The sequence below is a fragment of the Ctenocephalides felis genome, unplaced genomic scaffold, assembly GCF_003426905.1.
Source record: "Ctenocephalides felis isolate EL2017-DRISC unplaced genomic scaffold, ASM342690v1 CF-g0.4_SCAFFOLD_01170, whole genome shotgun sequence".
In the NCBI taxonomy this organism is placed as follows: domain Eukaryota; kingdom Metazoa; phylum Arthropoda; class Insecta; order Siphonaptera; family Pulicidae; genus Ctenocephalides; species Ctenocephalides felis.
Window position 1 is genome coordinate 2376912 of NW_020537324.1, and position 23149 is coordinate 2400060.

Consider the following 23149-nt stretch of genomic DNA (forward strand, 5'->3'; position numbering starts at 1 on the left):
CAATATTGCACTTGTATTGCATCGTAAGTTGTATAAAAATTTGTTTAAAACAATTCATAGAAAACCTATGAATCTCACCTTCGCCATCTCACTTCTAATATGAAATGATCTAATATAAAAGGCACAAAAGCAACTCTCTTTAAACATCATTACAATATTCATGATCAGATATTTCATCTTCCTTATTTGTCCTTTGTTGTCTCAGCAACAAGATGTACGTATAAGAAGTCCAGTTTGATGTATTCCTAAAGTCGCATTGGAGGTGGGGTGGTCCAACATAAGGTGCAGAACTCTGCAGATACTCAATGATTGTCCATTTGCAGGTAGGTAATCTGCATAGGCATGTTGCTCTGAATTCTTAGAATCACCTATATTAAAAAAAATTTAGTTAGTATGATAAATTATAAATTGTTATATTACAAGCAACATTAATTAAATAATGATCTATATCGTTAGATGAAATATACACAATATATTGCTTGTTATTAATCAAAAATATAATATAATTATTTTAAACTTACTTATAAGAGTCATGCAGGCTGCAGTTTGAGTGCTAGGCATAAAATCATCTTTGTCATATAATGATAAGTCTAATTTTAGTCTTTCTATGTTTCAAATCGTTCTTCAGTACTTTTTCATTGCAGGGGATCACTGCAATATTTTTTTCTGTCCAAATGAGCCAAGTATTTAATAGTTCCATTAATGTATAACTAGCTAAAGCTTATGGATTTTGTAATAATTTTTTAATGCTAATACTGTAATAAATTAAATTTATTTAGTTTTTGAAAATATCAATGTTTATTGATATCAATATTTTCCTTTTACAAATTGTAAAATGTACATTCAGTTAGACACTAAGCAACAAAGCAGTTCCACGTTTTGTCCAGTGATCAGCACTATATTCTCCAGATCTTAAATCAACTGGAACTACAAATGCTGGTCTCCCTTGTACACCTGACCTTAATGGAAAGTAGTACGCTGGACAGACGTAAATACCTGTTCAAACAACGGTTTAGATACTTAAAATATGAACATTATATTAAATATTTTTAATTATTGGTATTAACCTTTCGTCCTTTTTCTTAACTGCTCAACTGGTTTGAAAAGGATTAAAGGCATAGGACAAACGAGCTGCATTGGCTGTGGTTCTGCTAAACACTGTTCTTTACGATTCCATCCAGCACCTTCTAAAAATAATCCTCGAACATAAACTCCTTCGATCGCTGGCTCAATAAAATACGATTCATCTTGAACAAATACAGTAAAATCCCAAGATAATAGATCTATAGGTGTGTTTGTGGCTCTTGCAGATGTCTAGAAAAATTACAATTAGTATACAATTATAAAATGTAAATATATGAATTATCTACTTGAAGAACAGCCGTCAAAAATCCAGTAGGAAAAGTGTATGCAGCAAGCCAGAATAATATGGGTGGATGGGTTGTTTCTGCCCATGCTCCAAAATGTTCTACACGGGCGACCAAGTCGCGCGTCCACGAACCAAGAGGCTTCATAGATGGATAAGCTAAAAATATTTTATAATTACAATAAGTTAAATATAAAAAAGTAATTGTTATGCACCTTTCAACCACCCAGCAGGAACTCTACCCTCGTAGATGCACGTAAATATATCCTCCAATTCTGTAGACATGACTACTAGCCTTTTATGCCATTCTGAAGCTCGATTAACGACGTGGTTATAGAATCAAGTAGGATGTTATATCTGAACAATTTGTGCGTATTCAATACTCTTCTAATATAGTTTAATATATTGCAATACATACCTTGAAATCTCTTGCAACAGAACAACATCTAAAGGACTTTTATTAGCTCCAATCAATTTATCAGTATTATCATAATCTATAGTTTTGGGTATCTTAATGAGAACATCGTTAGCTAATTGAGCAACCTGTAATGCAATAATCATATAAAATATTACAGATAAACATAAATATAAAATATTATTCAAAAATTAACCTTATCCTCCTTGCTTTCGCCTAACGTGCCAGCTACTTGTAATTGTATCGACATCAATGTCTCACATAAATCTCTTGTTTCGTTAATCAGTGATGTAATATCAGCATTAGAATGTTGACCAAAAGCTTCTGGTCGATCAACGCCTGGTAAAACAGCAGCAAATTCTTGGTATGACTGAAGAGAACCATCTCTCGGTATATAATAGGTAGTTAGAGAAGATAATCTAAAATTGTAAAGGTTTTTCTACCATGCTACAGTTCCAAAACTTATACTGAATACACATACTTGAAATTAGGAATTTGCAAAGCATCTTCACAAAAATATTGATTAATATATGTGAGCAGCAATCTCCGATCCCAATCATCTGTTACCTGGCCACCGTAATTTACACCAGCAATTAAATATTTTAAAGCATCCCATGGTGTTTCTTCAGAATATTCGTCTAAATATATAGCCAATAAATTTTCCGAAACCTATAAAAAATCATGTTGAATAGTTAGTTGTAGCTAGCTAGGTTACCATTTCATTAATGATTACTTCAAAGTCTGAATCATTAAAGCTATAGACAACATTCCAACCAAGTTGTTGGAATTTTTTCCTTTCCAGCAGAATAGCATGAAAGAAACAAAGTGCAAATAATAGTTTCTTGTATTTATCTTTCGTCTTGCACACGTTGAACTGCTCTTCACTTAGATTTTGGTACAATCGTTTTAGATTTGCTTTGATACCCTAAAAATAAATTAACAATAAAATTGTCAGCGCCTATGTTTTTAGTATTAATATTGAATACCTTAGGAGGTTCGGTAGTCATTTTAATTCCAGCTTGCAAAATAGATATAGGAAATTCAGGGTTTGGACTAGAACTCAACCATAGGCGGAAATCTGGATGTGTTTTCGCAGTTTGTAAAGTATCAACTATTTTGTCTAGACGCGGCATCCAACTTAATGACAAATGACAATTAGCGAGAAACACCCAGTTTCCTTCTTTTGCACCAGCCGCTATCATTCTAAAATAATAGTACATAGGTTTAGCAATTAGCCTTTAAAAGAATATTTTCTTGTTTACCTAGTGGCTATTGGAGCTTGGCCTTGTCCCAAACTCAACTATGAAATCTATGAGACATATCATAAACTTCGGCTAACATAAGTAGAGAACTGGTAGGATCAACTCCAGGAGATAGAACGAATATTAATGGAGTTCTGGAAACGGATTCTTCCAATACGGCTTTTACGTCTAAAACTGGGGGTTCTACATATTTTGCTCCCAGATTATTAATTATGTAATTGCTTATGCAAAACGACATGCGGTCAGAACGTAGAGAGCGAACGACATCATCTTTTGGAAGTCGTTGCACTGATTATCCCAATCACCTGATATAATTTGATAATATTAATCATTATTTCCATATATATGTATATCCATTTATAATTACCTATAAGAGGTTCGATCTCAGGTTCCGTTTGGGTATACCATTCATGCCATTCTTTGCTACCACTCTCAAATGAATCAACAACACCATGAAATCCTGGAAGTTTATCTAACTCTGTTATATTATCCCAGGATGAATCAGTAATCCAAGCTATAAAATATAAATATTTAGATTTTGTGCTTTCATATGTAGTAATGTAAATTCATTTTTACTTGGATTAGGATTATCTACTTGTGCGGATTTATCAAGAACAACACCTCCTTTTAATAGAAAAGAATATTCAACCTGATTAACTTTTCCAGCAGCGTCCAATATTTTCATGCACATATGAAACGAAAACAGTAATTTGTGCTTTTCAAAAAGACCTCTACAAGTGTTTCTGTAATTTGATGTAACATTAACCATATATTTTAAATACCATTTTATAATGTAAACTCACTTGTAAACTGCATATGTATGATATTCATTCAAGAAGTTGATTCGATCTGCTAAATTAGGACTTCTCATACTTCTATCAATGGAGTTATCAAATAAGACTATGTACGCATCAAGTGAAAATTGGTACATAGGATCGATATTGCTCATATCAGTAAGCACAAAAAATAAAATTGAAGCACGTTTAGAACATGGTCTGTATCCCTGTGTAAAATAATAAAATTAAAAATTAGATACATTTTCGAAGTAATTATATATTATTATATATTACTTCACGAGCAGTATCTATTTCAATTTCAGTAACTTCAGAAATGGCCAAGGAGTCAATAACTTCAATAGACGTTTGTTTTGAGGATTGTAAAGTAGCAAAAAGTTCTTCATCATCCAATAAAGATCCCCGGGATTCATTAAGTAAACGCAAGATTTCATTTTCCAAATCTATCAGCATTTTTTATTTCTAGCAATTGTTATTACAAGATTATTCTTCTGCTCTTCAAGTTGAGGTCTTTCTTTACACACTACTATTCCCAAGAGTTGTGCTTCCAATCCTACAACACAGACAAAAATTAAAATCTATCACGTTTTTTTGTTATATTGGGAAACAAATGGTCCTAAATACGATATAAATGCTGTAGCCATCAAACAATCACCAGGAAGTTTCAAAAATTCTTCATCCAACCGTTTGACTGTTTGCTCCCAACGTACCTTGTGTAATAAATATTAAAAATAAAATTATTATTTCAGTAATTAATTTTTAAATATTCCTATATAAATTGATATACCCGTTCCCCAGATAATCCATCGACTAACATCGCAGCTCTCTCTAATTTTAACATTAAGGACTCAGCCTTAAGACGTAACTGCTCCTTTTGGGTTAATTTTTCGTTATACTCTGCTTGGAGCAAAGCAAGTTTTTTACTTAGTTCATCTAATTTAGCTTGAGCTTCTGCTAACATAGCTTGTTTCTCCCTCAATGATGCTACTGCTTCATCAAGTTTTGCTTGTTTGGGTCCAACAATTCTATATCACAGTAAAGAATATTGTTATTTTGCCAATAAAGACAAATTATATCAATTTTAAATTTATACATACTTCCAAACATGTCCATATTTTTCTATCGCAATGACCCACATAGCTAAAGACTTAGCAGCTAATGACACAATTCCAACTTTTTCTGGTTCAAATTCTGGATTGGTGGTATAGGTTGCGATTTTTTTTAGCGTTTTATCAGATATGTGATTTTTATCGAAATTTCTTAATTCATCTAAAAAGTATTGACTACCAAGTTGCCTTTTAGCTTCTGTCCAGGTTGGCTCGGACTGTTTAAGAATCATTACAGCTTCTAATACCATTTCAACTTTCTGAGGAGGCTTAGCATAAGATTTAATTTCAGTCATGTCTTTCTTATTCAAGGAATCTAAAGCCTGAAATTTTCAACAATAAAAGATAATATAGCACTAACATTTAAATATACCACTTTGTCAAATATCTCTATCTCACAGCGATAGCCTCTTCAAGTGCAGGCATTGCTTGATCTAAATCAGCTTGTGCAATAGTTGCCATTTCTTTACAAACTACTTCTTCTTCTCCAATTTTTATACTTTTTGCTGTAACATTTCTTTGTTGTTCGTCAGCCTCTTCTTTTTGAGTCATTATTATTACCAAATATTCATCGCACTGTTGTTGGAATTCAGCTACTTTAACTTGGGCTTCAGCCAGTTCAACAGACATTACTTCAACCTTAAGAAATAAAAAAAATGAGAAAAAATTAAAAAAAAAAATGATTTAATTATACCTTTTCTCGAGTGTCATCAATTTTTGATAAACCATTTCGAAGCCTGTTAGCTGATTGAGCAACAAAAACTCTTTTCTCATCCAACATTCTATAGAAAAATCATGCACAAAATGCAGTAAATAAATAAATTATTATCAAATTTAATGGCTAGACTTACGTTTTATATCCGAATACCAATTCTAAGTAATTAGTAGGAGTAACATAATTATGTCTTTTCATTTCATGCAACATAGTTCGAGAACATTTCGCGACAGAGTCATGAACGATTGCAAATAGGGATGCAACAGCTTGACTTAGTTTTTCTTGTGTGCCAAATACTAAAGATTCTTGCCTTTGTTCCTGTATTTTTAATAAATCATGATAAATCTCATATTTATAATATTAAAGACATAAACCTACAGCCTTCTGCCCTGTGATAGTAGCAGCAAAATCAATTTCATTTAAATATTTCATGCCGACTTCTAAAAGTGCTTCTTTAGGCCACTCGAGGAACCAATCTATTGTGGTGCAATTGATGAGAGATGGGTATTGCCGAAGGCGGTTTCTAGATAAATAATTAAATAAATATAAAAAATAAGCAAGTGCGTTAAACACACTATCTATTATATTGTCTTACCTGAAACTATCTCCAATAGGGCTCATGCACAATATGATATGCAAATTTGAACGTACTCTATCTATCAGAAAAGTGTACATAGCCTCAGATGTTTGTAAAATTCCAGCTTTTACAGCGGCAGCATGTAGATTATTCTTAACTTCCTCAAATTCCTCTGCTTTATATAGATTGGCAACCTCGCCAGTACTTAGCATATTGTTAATAACTTCTAAGAAACTTTCTTCTTGTACCTGAACAGAAAAATGTAGTTTATGATTTAATAATTGAATGTGAGTGTAAAAAGCATACTTGGTTTTCATTGAACAAAAATGTTGTAGGTCGCACATCAACACCAGTTAAACCATAAAGTTTTTTCAAGTCTTCTTTGAATTCACCCATTCCATAGCTTTTGCTTACTTCGATTTGGAATGTATTCAGTTCGCAAATGTAATTAGATATTCGTGATAAAGATTGCCGGCCGGAACCACCTAAGAAAATAATCAATGATTACTTATTATATATTAATATTAGGAATATATAAATATATAATTGGTAATGATGTATTTTATTTGAATTATATTTCATTTTTATTTTATAGTAAGTAATTTTAATTTCACTTACCAACTCCGACAAGCAAAGTATTCCCTCTTGGTTGCGAAATAATTCTGACGATTCTACAGATATGTTCAACAGCATCCTTAAATAAAACCAGATCTACACGGACAACACCAGGTGAAGCATTATATCTAAAATACAAGTAACATATGGATTTGTCTTTGTTTAAAATCAATCAAAAATATTTTTTTGCAAACATACTCCTCCATTTGTAATTCAATATACTTCCGTAGTTTAGTTTGATCTACGATTTCTTCATAAACACCAAATGGATTAACAAAATCTGCGAACAGTGGCGGATCTTTATTTGGACAAAGGGCATTGAATGTGACTTCAAAAAATCTACCAAGTCCATCGTTGATTGCGTTCGAAAACCATTCACGATCTCTGAAAATTCATTCAAATTTACAATATATAACATTATACTGTAAAAAAAGAAATAATTGTTACTTTTCGTCAATGAGTCGATCATTAAACACTCTGTAACACTCATGAACCCAAAGTTTTAACATAGCCATTCTTGTATTCTGAAAATCTTTATTACTTCGAAGAAGTCCTTGAAAAACTTTGGAAATATCACGGAGATTAAACAGGTAATGAATTTTGGCTGGAGTAGGTAGCATTTTAGCTATCACACCATTGTATAAATCGATGGTTGCCGCAGTTATCTTTCCAGCTATAATAATTATTAATTAATCAGGTTAATAAAATAATTATTAATAGAATAAAATAACATACTCATTGCTTTCACTTCTTCTTCAAAGTCTACGACTTGTTGGGAAAGCATAGTACCAAAAATCCTGGTAATTTGAGATTCAGCTGGGAAAGTCATGTTTATAACATTGAATCGACTCAACAAACGAGGTGTTATAACATTTCTACCACCACCTGGTGGACCCATTGCAGCCATAAGAAGAATATCCTGTATAATAACAATACAATAATATCATGTTTTCACTTGGCTTATATTAAAAAATACCTTAATGGTTTTCTTTGTTTGTTTTGCACGATCATACCAAAATCCATAATCAATCCATTGTCTTATAAGTTCCAAAGGAGGTTGTGACCCATATGTCTCTTTAGCAGGCATATTAAAGTCATCCATAAACGCTATCATAACTTTACCACCAACTGGGTAGTATACACCTTTTGTGCGCTTTTCAACGCGGCTTTCAATGGTATCTTGAACATTGTTTGAAGTGGTCTAAAAATGTATATTAAATACCAAATGTGTTCATTAATAAAATCTTAATATTTAATTATATCAAATTATACCTGGGCTGACATATTTATGCACAGCAAACCATATTTATCAGCATTCAGTTGATCAAGTACAGATTGCGCAGTTGATGTCTTGCCCGTACCAACTGGTCCAACTAACATTGCAGGAGCTCCCATAGCTAATAATTTCGACACTAAATATTCGTACCTAATAGTGTCTACCGTTGGAATAATAATTTTATAGAAAGGAATTCTGAAATTGAAGAAACATGTATTTATATTGTACACACGACTTTATACCATTACTTTATACCCTGCTTGATATCGCCAACTCTCCGATAATTTTTCCTCCCAAGCAAGCATATTTTTCAATCTGGGGTCAACATAATACTCGTAAATTGTATCTTTTACCGGGAATATTCCTTCCATTTCTCTTATAAATGTATCCATTTTAACACGACCGGCTTCATCAACTGTTGCACATACAGACCAAACCATGCTATAATAATAATATAAATATAAATATCAATATTTATGTGTAATAAATAATTTAGAAATCCAAGTATATTGTTACCAAAAGAAGAACCATAATTTTCCCATATGAGAAAATGATTCTGTATCAGCCGGATCTAAACCATTTTCCTTTGTTAAAAAGCAGTCCAGTAATTTGCAGAAGGACATTACGCAATTTAGTTCAGGAGCCTCTATAGGTTGGAAACATTTAGTTCTCTTGAAATCCAAAACTTTTTGTAGATATCTATAGAAGAAGTCTTTCATCTGCAAATACATTTTTATCAGTCACAGATTATGATAAAATTAGTTGATTTTATAAGATTCATACATCAGATGCCAACTGCTTTTGATCTGGAAGCTTTTGCAGCCAAGAATTGACAAAAGGTCTCCAAGTCCAATCTTTGTAGTCATTGTAGACCATACCACAACGTGAAACAGTGGCTGGAGATGCCACACTTAAATCTCCGACTTCAAATAGAAGAGAAACTTGTTCAGGCATCGTAATTCTCTCACTATTAATTAACGTTAGAACCTAAATAATAAATAAATATTAATTTATTACACATTGTTCCACAAAAAATTTATTATTATACCATTTATACCTTGTTGTCGTCCATGACGCTGTTCATGTTCTCAATCCACACGGCATCTACAGGACCATCAAAGAGAATCCATTTTTGTTCGGGACTCTCATCTGTTAATTGCATAATATTTTAATTATTTACACACAATCTAAATAAATGATTTCTTACCTGAGCAAACTTTTCTCATAATGGCTGATAACACCCCATCCAACCATTCATTTGTAGCCAAGTTGTATTCTCCATACAGTTCACCCAAGGATAAAGCTTTTGGATTCATAGCATATTCTTGTGCTTGTACAAATCCAGGCTTTTTAAGTTTATTCATTCTTGTAAAAGCTCCTTTCAAACATTTCCATGTCACTGTTTTCGCAGTACCAGTATCTCCTAATATTATAACACTGTGTCTAGATACTTTAGTTTCATACAATTGAATGACTTTCGTTGACGCTATAGATATTTTTTGTAAACCCATTGCAACTAATTCATCTTCGATGCAAGTGAAGAACTCTTCATAATCTACGACTGGTATTTGAACACCAGGAAAAATATCAGACATAATACCGGTGAATAAAGGTAAATCGTTGGCCGTTAATTTAGCTATGTTCATATCCTTCATAGCTAAATATAGTATCTCATCTTCCAAATAATTAGGATAAGCCCTGCGCTTTCTTCCTGCATAACGTAATAAAGCTACCATCGAACGCAAACCGAAATCATAATGATCTTGTTTACTGAGTTGCTGTGTCGCCAATTGGTAAAGAGTAAATACTTTTTTTGCCAACGCTCGAGAAGTTTGAAATCCATCACTGAACAAAATATTATCAGCAATAATGCTGCTATCAGGCACCATCATAGATATTGGCCGAAACATCGATTTTAGGTTATCTGGAAGTTCAGTTCGTCCAGCGTAACCAGGATTCATAGTAATAAATAAACCCACTGTATGAACTAAATTGATTTCCATGCCTTCTAGAGTAAATTTGTTTAAACCTTGTGCCAAAGCGGATAATACTGATAAAATCTGTTGTGCAACTACAGATAATACTTCAATATTTATTCTATTGAACTCATCAAAACAACCCCAAGCTCCAGTTTGCGATAATCCTTAAATTATAATAAAAAAATAGTACATAAAAATAAAAATGTAGAATAAAAATTTATGTTACCTGAAAAACATTTGCCCATGCTTTTATAATCTAATCCTTCAGAGCAGTTATTTACAATTACCCATATTCCAAGGGCTTTTCCTAAATCTTTAACGGTTTCTGTTTTACCAGTTCCGGCAGGACCTTTAGGGCTACCACCACGAAATAAATGCAACGCTGTTGTTAGCGTGATATAACATCTGCAAATAAAAATATTTATTATTAAAATATTTATTCAATATTTTAGTATGTAACAACCTGTCAGTTAAAGGTGTTATAACAAGTCGTCCAGAATTTCCGCTGTATTCGTATCCATAACGGAAAAAAGTATTAGTTTGTCGGATAACGCATATTTCAGTTTCTTTTTCCCAATAGAATCGCAATTGGGAAAACCATTCAAAATCTCCTTCGTCCATACAACCTATACAAATTACATTACCAACTATATTATGAATTGAAAAATAAAAATTTATGTTACAAATATGACAAAGAATTTATATTATTCAAAATGTATTAGTTTTATTCCTATGTACGTTTATTGCAGTACATGAAATAAATGAGAATAGTCAAAACTTTGAAATAAACAAATAATAAAGTATTTTTTGAATACTTACCTACTTTATACATTTTATCAATAACATCCCTTGCATGAATTTCCACAGTAATTAGAGAATTCACTTTAAGTCTATGAATTTTAGTAAGATCTTTTCGACTCATTTCTGATAATTTCATAAGCACATGATTTTGCTTTTTGCGCAACTTCTTGAGATGTTTTTTCTCTTCAGTGATTTTGCATATTTTGAGAGTTCTTGTACAATCAGATGTCCATTGAATCTATAATAAAAATAATAAAATAAAATTGTGATTAATCAGTTTTTTCAAGTATTTCCTATCTTTACTTGGCTCGCAGTGATGCACAATTGTCCTGGCCATATCAACAACCATTTGTCACGCTTAGAAAGAGATTTTCTCAGAGCAAGTCTGGTCTGTTTCAAATTTTCTTTTAAATGAGCTCGCATAGCCGCTTCTATACCTGTAAGCCAAATTTCCACAGGTCCTTCTAGAGATGCCGGATTAGTAAATTCTATAAATTCACCATCCGCTGAGAACATACCTAAAGCTTCATTTTTATTCAAAACAGTCTGCAAAAAATAATAGAAATTTTGAAATATGCTTCAAACATATATAAATATTAATATACCTTTCCAATTTTGATTTTATTAATGTTATCAAATAGTTTTTTAAAATGTGGTTGAACCGCTTCAGGCTTTTTAGAATTTCCAAGAATCTCCAATAAGTCATCGTTAGAAATGAAATAGAAGCGTGGAAATATGTGACGCTTTGTTTCCAAATATTTTTCTAAAGCCCTTTGTAGCTCTTCCAGAATATCGTTGAGTTCATTTAGAGTATTTAATAAAAGTGGTGGTTTAACATAATGTGTTGCTTTTAATGCAGAGCCACCTCTGTACATGGATGATGTAATTACTAACCAAGACTAAAATCAGATTAGCAATTAATTCTATTTCTTATAATACTATTTAATGTAACTTTTTTTTATAATCACTTGAGCAATTTCATCAAAAGCCTGTGTTTCCTTTGGGAGTTGTTTGCGGATATCGTCGCCAAAGAATATATTTTCCAAATATAAATATTGTCTTTGAACATTCAAAACGGCTTCCAAAGTTTCTCCAATATATGATAAAGTCCGTTCCCAATGATCTACCACTTCTGCAAAAGGTTCAACGAAACGAGTTGCTTTCATAGTTGATATTATAACAGCATGTTCTTCTAAAACCTGTAAACGAAGAAATAAATTATAAGAATACAACAGGATGAATCCAAAAAAAGATCTTAATAATACAAATAGTCTTGGTAAACTTTATTGCCCGTTATTATATTGTAATCATTGATTTGGTCTATTAAATAATTGAATGTCTTACTTGGAAGCAATCATCAACATTCTTCAGTCTATAAACACCTTTATCCTTATATGGAACCATCTCAATTCCAACTGTTTCCCAAATCTGTGCAATGTTCTTGATACCCATTTCAATTTGCAATTCCATTGTCGCCGCATTTGATATTTCATTAATATCTTCTGCATAAGCTTGGAAATTCATGGCTATAATCTGTTCTAATTTAAAATCTTCAGAATTTTGATCAAATTCCCTAAAAAAAATAAATGAATTATAGAAAAATGGGGTGCATATTTGGTGATAAATTTTAAACATACTTATTCATAACTGAACGAACACGATCCCAATGTCTTTCCCTCATTGCTGGATTTTTCAGATCAGACAATAATGGAAGTGTTCGCCGAAAAGCATCTACACGACTACGACTATGTTCCACAATATCCCAGTTTTTATCTTTGAGCTCACGGTTCAGACGAGTTAATTTTCTAAATATTAAATTAATTTCACCATTGGTTCTATAGAAGTCTAAACCTATGTTCTTTATTACCTGAAGAGCGTTTGAGCAGTAGTTTCCATTTCCTCAGTTTCAATAGTCCAAAAATTCCCCAATTTATAACGTTCCCAAGCTTCTTCCCATTGTTGTGTTAATTCCCAAACTAATTCAATTGCTGCAAGATCCTTCTCCAACTTTATCAGTTCTGCTGAGTCAGGTTGACTTATGCTGAAAACTCCCAAATCACGTTTGATAATCGCTTCTCTTTCACGCATTTGCAACAACTTTTCCCGTGTTTGTTGCAAATATTCAATGGCATCTGTTGCTGACCAATCTGCATTGAAAGGACCTTCCTCCTGGGTGTAAGAAATACAAAACTTAATGACATTGCAAAAAAAAAAAATGGTTATAGTATAGAATGCAATTCATATTTCGATGATTTAACAGTGTTTATCCATAAATGATGAATGTCAAACTACAAATATATTAATCTTACCCATGATTTAACTGATGTGAATTACTTTTAGCAAATAATAGTCTGTATTATGCTAATAAAAATTATAAAAATCTTATTTACAACAAATGAATTCAGCAGATTGGCAGCATCTTGTTTAAAGACATCAGCCGATTCTAACAAACCAACGCGGAATGTATCCTTGGAGTGTTCTATCATTTTTTGACATTGATTAATACTTTCATTATACCATTCCCATCGTTCATCCATTTCAGCAAATTTGGTTTTAAGACTTTGTGATCTTTGAACTTGGTACTTATCTAAAAAATAATAAGGGAAAATAAAAAAATAAAAATATTAACATCAATAAGATTTATTGGTTAAAAAAAAGAGATTTACCTAAAATTCTGAAATCTTCACGTATTATAGGAAATATTTTTTCCTCTTCCTGCAATTCCAAATTAAATTTATCATAATTAGCAATAAGCTCTCCTAACTCTTTTAGATCTTTCGGTTCTTCACTCATAACTTTGGCATTTGCAGCTGTATACTCATAAATCTGCAATCGATGAATAATTTTTTAAAGTTTATAACATTACATATATGCATGTAAATATAGCTATTACATGTTCAACTTTCTGCGTTGCCAATTTCAACAGCAAATCCTCTAGCTTCTTCTGCCATTCCTTGCAATGTGCAACAATAGCCTTCTTTAAAGGTGAAGATATAATGTGTGAAAAATGAACATTTGTTGTAGTTTCTTGAAGCTGAACTCGATTAATAACGTCTGTATAATTTTCTATATTTTCTTCAAAAACTTTCGCCGCTGGATTCATATTTTCATAATTCTTTATAAATAATTCTTTGTCTACTTCCCACATTTCTCTGAATGGTTCCCAATTCTTTACATATAGTTGAATTTTCTGCACATTAATCGTCACCTCTATGAATGAAAATAATAATAAAAATATTATAATATATAACACAACAACTCATTTAACTTATACCGTTATCTAGTGCTGTTTGTAGTTTAACACAATCTTCGTCGCTGTCAATAACATCACAAAATTTAACTGTGTCTTCTTTGGGAATATGAAATTTATCACATAATCTTGGTAATAATCTCATAGAATCCACAATTCCTGGCAAAGTATCTGCTATTAAAGTAGCTACTTGAAGAACCGATGGAGAAAAACTGATCTGCAATAATAAAACTGTTAATTTAATGGTCTTAGTTATAAACATAAATATATTATTTTACTCTATCATTTTTCAGCGTGATTTGCAATTTGATCAACGGCGACATCGAAATGGTTCCACTTTTTAAAGCGTTCAACATAATATTTAACGAATTCTTCACACAAACTTTTAAAGCTTCTTCAACAAGCAGATCAAACTTTTTAACATAAGATATCCAGTGTTCCACCATCTAGGAATAATCACCATTAACATATATTCTGAAAAAAATATGTCTGTATTAATTAGGTTTAATTATATTTACCATATGCATATATTGCTCGAATCCTTCATAAACAACTATCATATAGTTCATAATGTCTCGAATCATTTTGAGTAAATTAACAGTAACATTGTATTTAAAAGTATTCAAATGTTCTTGCAAATCTTCAAGCTGATATACAAAGTTTGGTTTAATTTCAATTAATGGTGTATCACAGATTCGTTCACATATTTTCACAATTTCCAAATTCGATGTTTTATAATCATCAAGGAATGATTGAAGCTGAAACGTAATTATGTTTTAAAATAGATCAAATATTATTGATTTTTATTACACAATACCTCAGCAGTATGAGCTACACAGTCAGCAATATATGTGTCGCAAACATCATCATTCCAGGTCAATTTGAATAAACCAGGTGTGATTTTCTTGTCACATGCATTTATCAATTGTCTAAATAGTAGACGTTCTCGATCAGAAAGGGAAGCTATTATTCGATTATAATCGATTACGACTGTCATTACGCTCTCAAAAACGAATTGAACATTTTCAAATTTCATATATATGCTTTTGATATGCGTTGGTATATCAAATTCTAAGGATTCCCAATGCTTTGCTTCTGTACATATCTCCAGAATAGACCTATCAAAAACAGACAATTTTATTTAAAATAAAAGAAAAATTCTGTTGTAATTGGAAATGTAGAATTGCGATTATTATATACTTATATTTAGTTCTTATACCTATCTATATTGCATTCTAAAAGTCCAGGTTTTGTAGCACTTCTATTCATCAGCGGCCTATCAAGACGTTTAGATACATCTTCTCCTATATTGTCTATCCACTTCCTAAATAACTCCATCATGCGGTCTTCAATAGATCGTACCAATTTATTGAACTGAGCAACAATCTGCAAGAGCACCAAATTTTATCTTTCATTGACCTATTATTTACTGCAATTATTATTATTATATTAACTGTATGTGATACTGGTGTTATCCACATCCATTCAGCTTCATCCAATAATTGTTTTAAATATTCCAATCTGGTCTTTTTGAGCTTTGCAGACATAGCTCTACCTGAAAAGTAAGGAAGATTTGCAGGATACTCTTCTCTCTCCAATATCAGATCTTTCTTTGCATCTTGTATCTCTTGGCCGAACATTTCCCAAACCTAAGGAGATATTCATAACAATGCTTATTGTTTTATCATAGTTATAAATATAAATATATATATATATATATATATATATATATATATATATAATTAAAAATATGTTTAACCTGTGTAGTTTTGCGGTCAAATATAATTTTTAGGTTTTCTCGCCGAGAGTAATTGTAGAAAGCACAAAGTGACTCCAGAGCATCTTCCATGGTAGCCACTGATGAAAATACATCAGTAACTAAGTTCTCAATAATTACCTAAATAGTAATTATTTATATTTATATAACTATTAGAATATTTTTTATAATTTATTTAATTTATAATTATGATTTATTATCTGATGATATATCTACCTCTATATCTCTGGTAGCTAATCGATAATTATTGATGTCATCATACCAAGATGGGATTCGGACATCTAATATAGCATGTTGAATATTTACTATTTTCGCTAAATTTTCTTTATAAAGACTTTCAACTTTTTCACAAATACGTTCAAACTCTATACCTCTGGTGCCTCCAAACATTGGCTTAGGAATTTTTTCTTCCTCATCCATGCTAAAAGAAAATAGTAGTTAATTATATGCTCCTAAAAGGATATTGGATAGATAGTAGAAAAATATAAGTAGATTTTTCTAGGACATACCGTGCAAACATAATCATTCCTTGGCAAATTTCTATCAAATCCTTGCATCTTTGAATAAATGAATCCAAATTGCTGAATATTGTATTGTTGTCGATGTCCCAACTTCCAGGTTTGACACCATTATGGGCGCTCTGGATCTAAAAATTGTAAAAATAAATAAATATTAAAACAATAAATTAAAAAATGAAAAATTAAACAATGGTTGTAATAAAATAATTAAAGAAAGAGAATATGATATACATAAACTGTCAAAATGGATTCTGATTAGAATCTATTTCAAATTCTGATTAGAGTCTATTCCGAATCACTTGAAACGCTGAGAAAACATAAAATTATCAAATTGAAATATTTATTGACAATATAAATTTTCGAATGTTAATGAAATATGTAATAAAAACATTATATTAATTATTTACCTCATTATAAAGCTGATGATACCTTTCACAACATTGTATGATGCTCGTCATTTGAACAATTCCTGATTTTGTATTTCCTTCTAGTATTCTAGGAACATTTGTGAAAGTTTGGCACCTGTACATAAATAATCATAACTAGTTAATCAATAAGAATTGAGATTTGATTTTTTAGGTAGAAATGTTCAACAAAATAATATTTTCTTTTTCACTAAAAATAATCAATGCGATTTTCAATTGATGTCTTTCAAACATACTCATAATATCTGTAATTGTATAAATAAAATTAATTTGATCAACACATTTCATTTCATCTCTTTCGTGTTCTAAAAGTGTGTATTTCATTTAAATGTATGATTCGTCATAGATTCTGATTAGAATCTTTCAAGCCTACTATATAAACTTTGATGATTTTTTATAATTCAACCGCTTATCGTAGGCCTATATTATTTTAGTACGTTATTTCAGACTACGAAATCTATCGTTATAAAACGTTTCATCAAATTAGTCAAACACAACTTCATAAAATCTTCCCCTTCGGAAAAATAAAAATATAGATCTAATAATATTAGTTTTCAAGAACTTACCGTTTTATTATTAATGTCGTGAGTGACGTAAATAATTTAACGATTTTATCTTTGGTATTGTAATATGGTGAATTCATCCATATAGCTCTAATAAGATGTATTATATTTGGCACAATTTTATTTATATTACCAGGACTATCCACTTCTGATAATTCTGCACAAGGCGAACGAAGAATCTGATAAATATAATAATCGATAAGTCTCAAAAATTAATAAACAAGAATTTCTTAATAATTACCTGTAAATACTCAATATTGCTTTTGGCTTGAGCTAGATGTTCAGAGATTTCATCGCAAAGAACATTAAATTGCTTGATATATGTGGATTCTGCAGCCATCAATATTGAACGGATATGTCCGAGGTGATCATTTTGAAGTTGATAATTTACTCCGCACAAATTCTCATCTATAAGTTGAAAAAACACATTAAAATAGTTTTAAATATGCTAGATAGATTAATATCCTCACCGCTCCCTGTATATTTTTGCTACTAATATAAAGATTAATCATGTTACATGATCACATGTATATATTCTTACATCTGCTAACCCAGAAGTCTATTTCATCTGTGGGCCCGTTGCTTTCCATATCCAAAGTTTGATCTTGATCCCCAAGACACATACTAATCTGCTTCGTCCAATGAACGACTACTCCGTCCAAACGTTTCACCAGCTCTTTGTCTAAGGCGGCAGTCACGGCGTCCAGGCCGATTCCCTCATTTGGAATGTAAATGACGGTGAGGCCGAGCATCTTGTAATGGACTTCAGTCAGTTTTGCCAAAAAGGCGTGCATTTCAGAACAGAGATTAGTTTTGACAGTGTCTGGCCAAGTGCTGTTATTGAAGAATATCGGCCCGTATATATTTTCCATTACCTATTAAAAATTTTTAAATATCAATTTTTGTTCTATAGTAAAAATATTATCCTAATATTTTACCTTTAACAGCGAACCATCCACATTTGTATTTATCGTTCCGAAAGTAACATCGTCATGAAATCTTGGACAGTAAAAATCATATTTGGTTCTCTCAAAAAATATGTCAAATCGTAAACTGGACAAGTAGGAAAACCAATAGTAGCTGTGAGGACATCATCATCAAAATAAATGGACATTGTGGGTTCTTTCGGATTTAGTATCCAATATTCTATAGTTTGCTCACACTGTGCCGTCCAATCGGATTCCTAAATATTAATTAATATATTTGAATAAAGAAAGATAGAAGACGAACTTGTTTGAATTATTACTTACTAAAAGATCATACAATATGGTCATATTTTTTACAAAAGTAACCAGTTTACGTAGATCATATTCTGAATAATCAGGACCTGCATCAACCGGAGTAGCCGCAGCCAGGCGTTCTGCTTCCTCACGCTCAAGTCTTTCTGAAAATATGAAAATGTACATTAAAATAAAATTATTTCTACAAACAAATAAAATAAATAAGATATGTATACATGTGTGTTACATGTATACGAATAATGATAAAATTTTAAGATGAAAAAATATAAAAAAATATATATTTATGTATTTCTATACCTTAGCCTACAATTAACTAATTATATTTAAACTTTTAAATAGTTATAAATATTTACCTCTCTTAACATCTGAATCTTCGGAATCCGAATCTGAATAATCTACCGATGCCAATGTGTGAGCCATATTTTCAAATATATATTTACATAAAATATATTTAATTAATATCTATTAGAGTTCAATTTTGTTTTTGTTTATTTATAGATCAAAGCTTTCATTGATAGCAAATAAACATGACAAACTTCGATGTGAATCGAATATTGATCAAACAAAATAATTCAACCTGTTTGAGTCCTAGACAATATGAAATATAATAAATTCATTGGTTTGATCTTTGAACAACAGATAAAGATGTCCCTGAAAAAATGTAATGGTTATTTTTATTAAAATGGAACTATAATTTCTAATAATAATCATTTTTTAAACAAATGTACCTATTTTTGTAACCATTTTTTTATTGATTGTTAAAAATGACGTTTTGCTCAGTTAATTTAACACAACAGGGCAGAGAAAAATTATTTGCGACTATAGTTGCTTTAAATATAATTCAAATGTTATTAGGATTTTTATTAATATATATAAGCATTACTGCTGTAACATGGAAGGTAAATGAAAAAATAAAATATTGGAAAAATAAATTTATTTCAACATTTGTGAGTACTTACTTATTTTATTATTTGTGAGTACTTACTTACTTATTATTTCCGTAGCCAACGCCTCACGAAAAGAACGCCTTGAATGCTATTTATATTATTGCAGCATTTATTGGAGTTTTAGTTGCAATTAATTACATTATTGGAATTAATACAGTAAATTCAGCGTCAAGAAGTCCCCATAAAAAATCTAGTCGCCGAGCTGTTTCTTTATGGTTGAGTGCAGGATTTGCCATATCTATAATCGGTTTGTTATTGGCAAGTGTATGTCCAGTTACATCAACGAAAGTCATTGCAAATATTAGGGTAATTTATAAATAAAATATCAATGATATACATAGCCGACAAATAAATATAATGAGGGGTTAATCGAGTATATCGACTTTTGCCTCAATTCTTATCTCTGAGTTAAATTATTGAAAATTCTAATTTCTTATTGTATTATTGCTTATTTTTTAGTCTGCTTTGGTTTGTGGATTAAGAAACTATTTAATTGATCCAGTATGGCATGAAATGCTTGATGAAATGCAGCAGGAATTATCATGTTGTGGAATCGACGGTTTTGTAGATTGGCATCGGATACCTTGGATTCGTATGGACTTTCTGAATAAAAATTCCGAAACAGTTACTAAGTAAATAAAACAAACACTCATACACACATAAATTACTCTGAATCTATGATATAAAAACCTATAAACGTGCAACATTTATGGATTCTATCGAGGTTAATCCATACATTTTTATTGATGTGAGTGATTGTTTTAACCTGTAGATTTGCGGAAGGTGATAACACCATTTTTCCTCCTTCAACTCCTTGGAGTTGCTGTCGCCAAGATTACGAGCTCCCATGTTTCCACGACCCAATTCAACAATCTCGATATAGCGAAGTATGGGAAGATCCTGAATTAATGACCGATAGTTTACATCAAGAAGGATGCGCCACCGCAGCCTCAAGACCAATTAAATTATCTCTAATAGCCATTTTTATTCTAAATTTACTGATTTTCATAATCCAAGTAAGTAAAAATATATTGCAGGAATAATGCATCATAATTTTACTCCCTCATTGAATTTTTTGAAGATAGTTATAACCATTTTGTCCCGTCTGCTTTTCACGTCTGCTCGAAATGCTATCGTACTGGGAGATAAGAATGGTATGTCTCCAGGGTGGATTTTTTGCAGCGGCTTTGATATTCATCGTGTTAAACATAAAAAGCTCAAATCAGACAAATTCAAAAAAAATCGTCGGCGACACGATCCTGTTGCAGATATCTCATTAGGTCCCGAAGAGACGGTAGAAAATGATACTGCAGGTTCTAGCACATTTATCTAAAATAACGCAATTAAATGTCCTACTATTACAATATCTTATTATTACATACTTGCTCAATTTATTTCGGATTACATGCTTCTGCTTACGATAACAAGAAAATATTATTTCAGACTCTGATGCTCCGCTACCGGAACCGAAACGATCAAGAACCAACAACGACCCTTCTCCAAATGCAACAGATATTTCAGATATAGACTCCAGCCCGAAAATAAAGATCGCAAACACAAAAAGATTGATTTAGGTCGACTAAAGAAATTCCCATTTTCAGATAAAATCAAACGCGCACGAGACCGAAAAGAAAAGAAACGAAATGAAGACAAGAAAGAAGCAAGTCCCAAGATCAAAGTTTTGATGAAGAGAAAATTTCGCAAGAATGATTCTGCAAGTGAGTCGCTAAGCGAAAGCGAGTTTCCGATTACCAAACTAGGAAAGACAAAGAAGTTTTCATTTAAAATACCAAGAATAAAAAAAAGAAAAAATGTTGAAACAATTTCCACCGACGCGGAAAGTGATTTTACGAGAGTAGATAGCCCTAGGTCAGAAGAAACACCATTGATCAGGCCTGAAACGCCCCACAGTGATAGTGATTTCCCAAGCATAAAAGATGAAATCAAGAGAGATTCGGAAGCCAGGACAAAGAAACGAAAAAATGCTTCTTATCCTGATACTGCCAACAGTTTAATTAAAGGTAAAAAGCTCAAAAGCAAATTAGAAAAACTTAAAAACATTACCAAGAAAGCTCCAAAATCCAAAACAAAGAAGTCAAAAAATGTTTCGACCGAAGACTATAGCGATTCCGACGACTATAAAAAATATGTTGCCAAAGAGAAGTCTCGAAAACAGTCGGAAAAAACTGAGCGTAGTCATATGATAAAGAAAAAACACAAAAAATAATTTATTATAAATCGTCATTTGAAAAAATAAATAAAACAATTTTTTTTATTAATTATTTTATTTATATATAGTTCCAACTACACCAAAAAGCTTGCTTATAAAAATAAGTTAAGCACTTGGTATGCAAATTTTTATTTGAAAATTAAAATATGATTGATAAATTGAATAAAGCTAAAATAAAAAACTATAGTTTCGGTGACTAACAATCCGATATTAATTTTTCTCTGAGTTAAATAAAATTAAATATATTAATAAGTTCTATAAAGAAAACATAACGAGTTAGTTAATTTAAAAAAAAAGCAATAACAAACTTAAGATGATAATTAGCACCATTGTGTAACTATTTCGTTGCTTACAACTAGTAACAAATATATATATTTTATAGTATAGATATCTATGTATAAGGCCAATAATTTGTCAACAGTATTGTGCGCGCGAAGATTTTGCATTTATACTACGTATGGAGAATTGTAGATAAATAAAAAATCTTACAGAAATTGCTTATAATATTTTGGGAGATAAATATTACAAGCAACTTTGCATTGAATTTCAGCAAGGAGAGATTGCTGATTAATAAATGCGCTTTAATCTATAATTGTAAATGCAAGCATTTCATACACAAAGTGTTCCACTCCTTCATGCAAGAAACACTTACAAATACAATTTCTATATTGTATAATATTGTGTTACGCCTTTCAGTGAGTAATTTTGTGAATTATAATTATTTTTTAAAAAAAGTGTTAAGTTGTCGATGCCTACCATTACAAAATTTTTGTACCAAATATACAAACGAGTATTTAAAAATTTACAAACATATCAGGCATCAGTTGAAATAATAATATATATGTATATATAAATTTTTACATATGCAATTTTTTTTTAAATTTTATAATTAAATATATTACGATGCAAACACTTTTGTGTCTTACATTTTCCATACGCTCTTAAACAAACATACATTACAAAACAGTTTCCAAAATACATATTCGAAATAAAATCCTTCTCGTCTTACATAAATAAAAATAATAGAGGTAGCCCCTTTAAGCATCATCGTCATTGTTCCCTTAATTCGTACTTAATTTTTTACAAAATATCTTACACGTTGTATAATAAATTTAGCAGCAGGTACTAAGATCAATAAATCGATTATATTAGATTTTACGTCGGTGGCGGTCCGTTTGGATATCGCAGGGCGGGTTCTAGGCTGCGAGTTAGTGCGCTACAAGCGAAATCGTCCCGGGCGCTCGGCACAAGCGTCGCAACTCCGAGGAGGAGCAACATCAGGGCCTGGATGG

The 23149-nt window shown here is 31.3% G+C and overlaps 1 protein-coding gene across 1 annotated transcript; it reads right to left on the reverse strand.

Annotated features, from left to right (window-relative positions):
- Window positions 1-847: 847 nt before the first annotated feature.
- LOC113365948 (dynein heavy chain 2, axonemal-like) lies at window positions 848-18553 on the reverse strand. The gene is given in 65 exon segments (XM_026607492.1): window positions 848-996; window positions 1068-1314; window positions 1371-1525; window positions 1582-1659; window positions 1662-1723; window positions 1785-1909; window positions 1978-2200; window positions 2263-2450; window positions 2515-2706; window positions 2768-2984; window positions 3044-3083; window positions 3086-3310; window positions 3313-3348; window positions 3411-3557; window positions 3620-3786; window positions 3847-4046; window positions 4114-4289; window positions 4292-4390; window positions 4427-4547; window positions 4625-4862; window positions 4935-5266; window positions 5343-5582; window positions 5638-5725; window positions 5795-5976; window positions 6037-6181; window positions 6254-6483; window positions 6542-6720; window positions 6854-6978; window positions 7049-7234; window positions 7298-7523; window positions 7586-7769; window positions 7827-8051; window positions 8123-8321; window positions 8382-8567; window positions 8643-8845; window positions 8910-9113; window positions 9184-9275; window positions 9334-10269; window positions 10332-10510; window positions 10569-10731; window positions 10925-11144; window positions 11210-11452; window positions 11512-11805; window positions 11875-12105; window positions 12251-12479; window positions 12544-12711; window positions 12774-13096; window positions 13297-13493; window positions 13573-13732; window positions 13800-14116; window positions 14181-14373; window positions 14435-14602; window positions 14675-14914; window positions 14974-15274; window positions 15376-15542; window positions 15611-15805; window positions 15916-16053; window positions 16150-16354; window positions 16443-16579; window positions 16859-16973; window positions 17443-17618; window positions 17681-17847; window positions 17981-18314; window positions 18378-18439; window positions 18442-18553. Coding segments are annotated over 65 exon segments (12681 nt in total).
- Between the last annotated feature and the right edge of the window lie 4596 nt (window positions 18554-23149).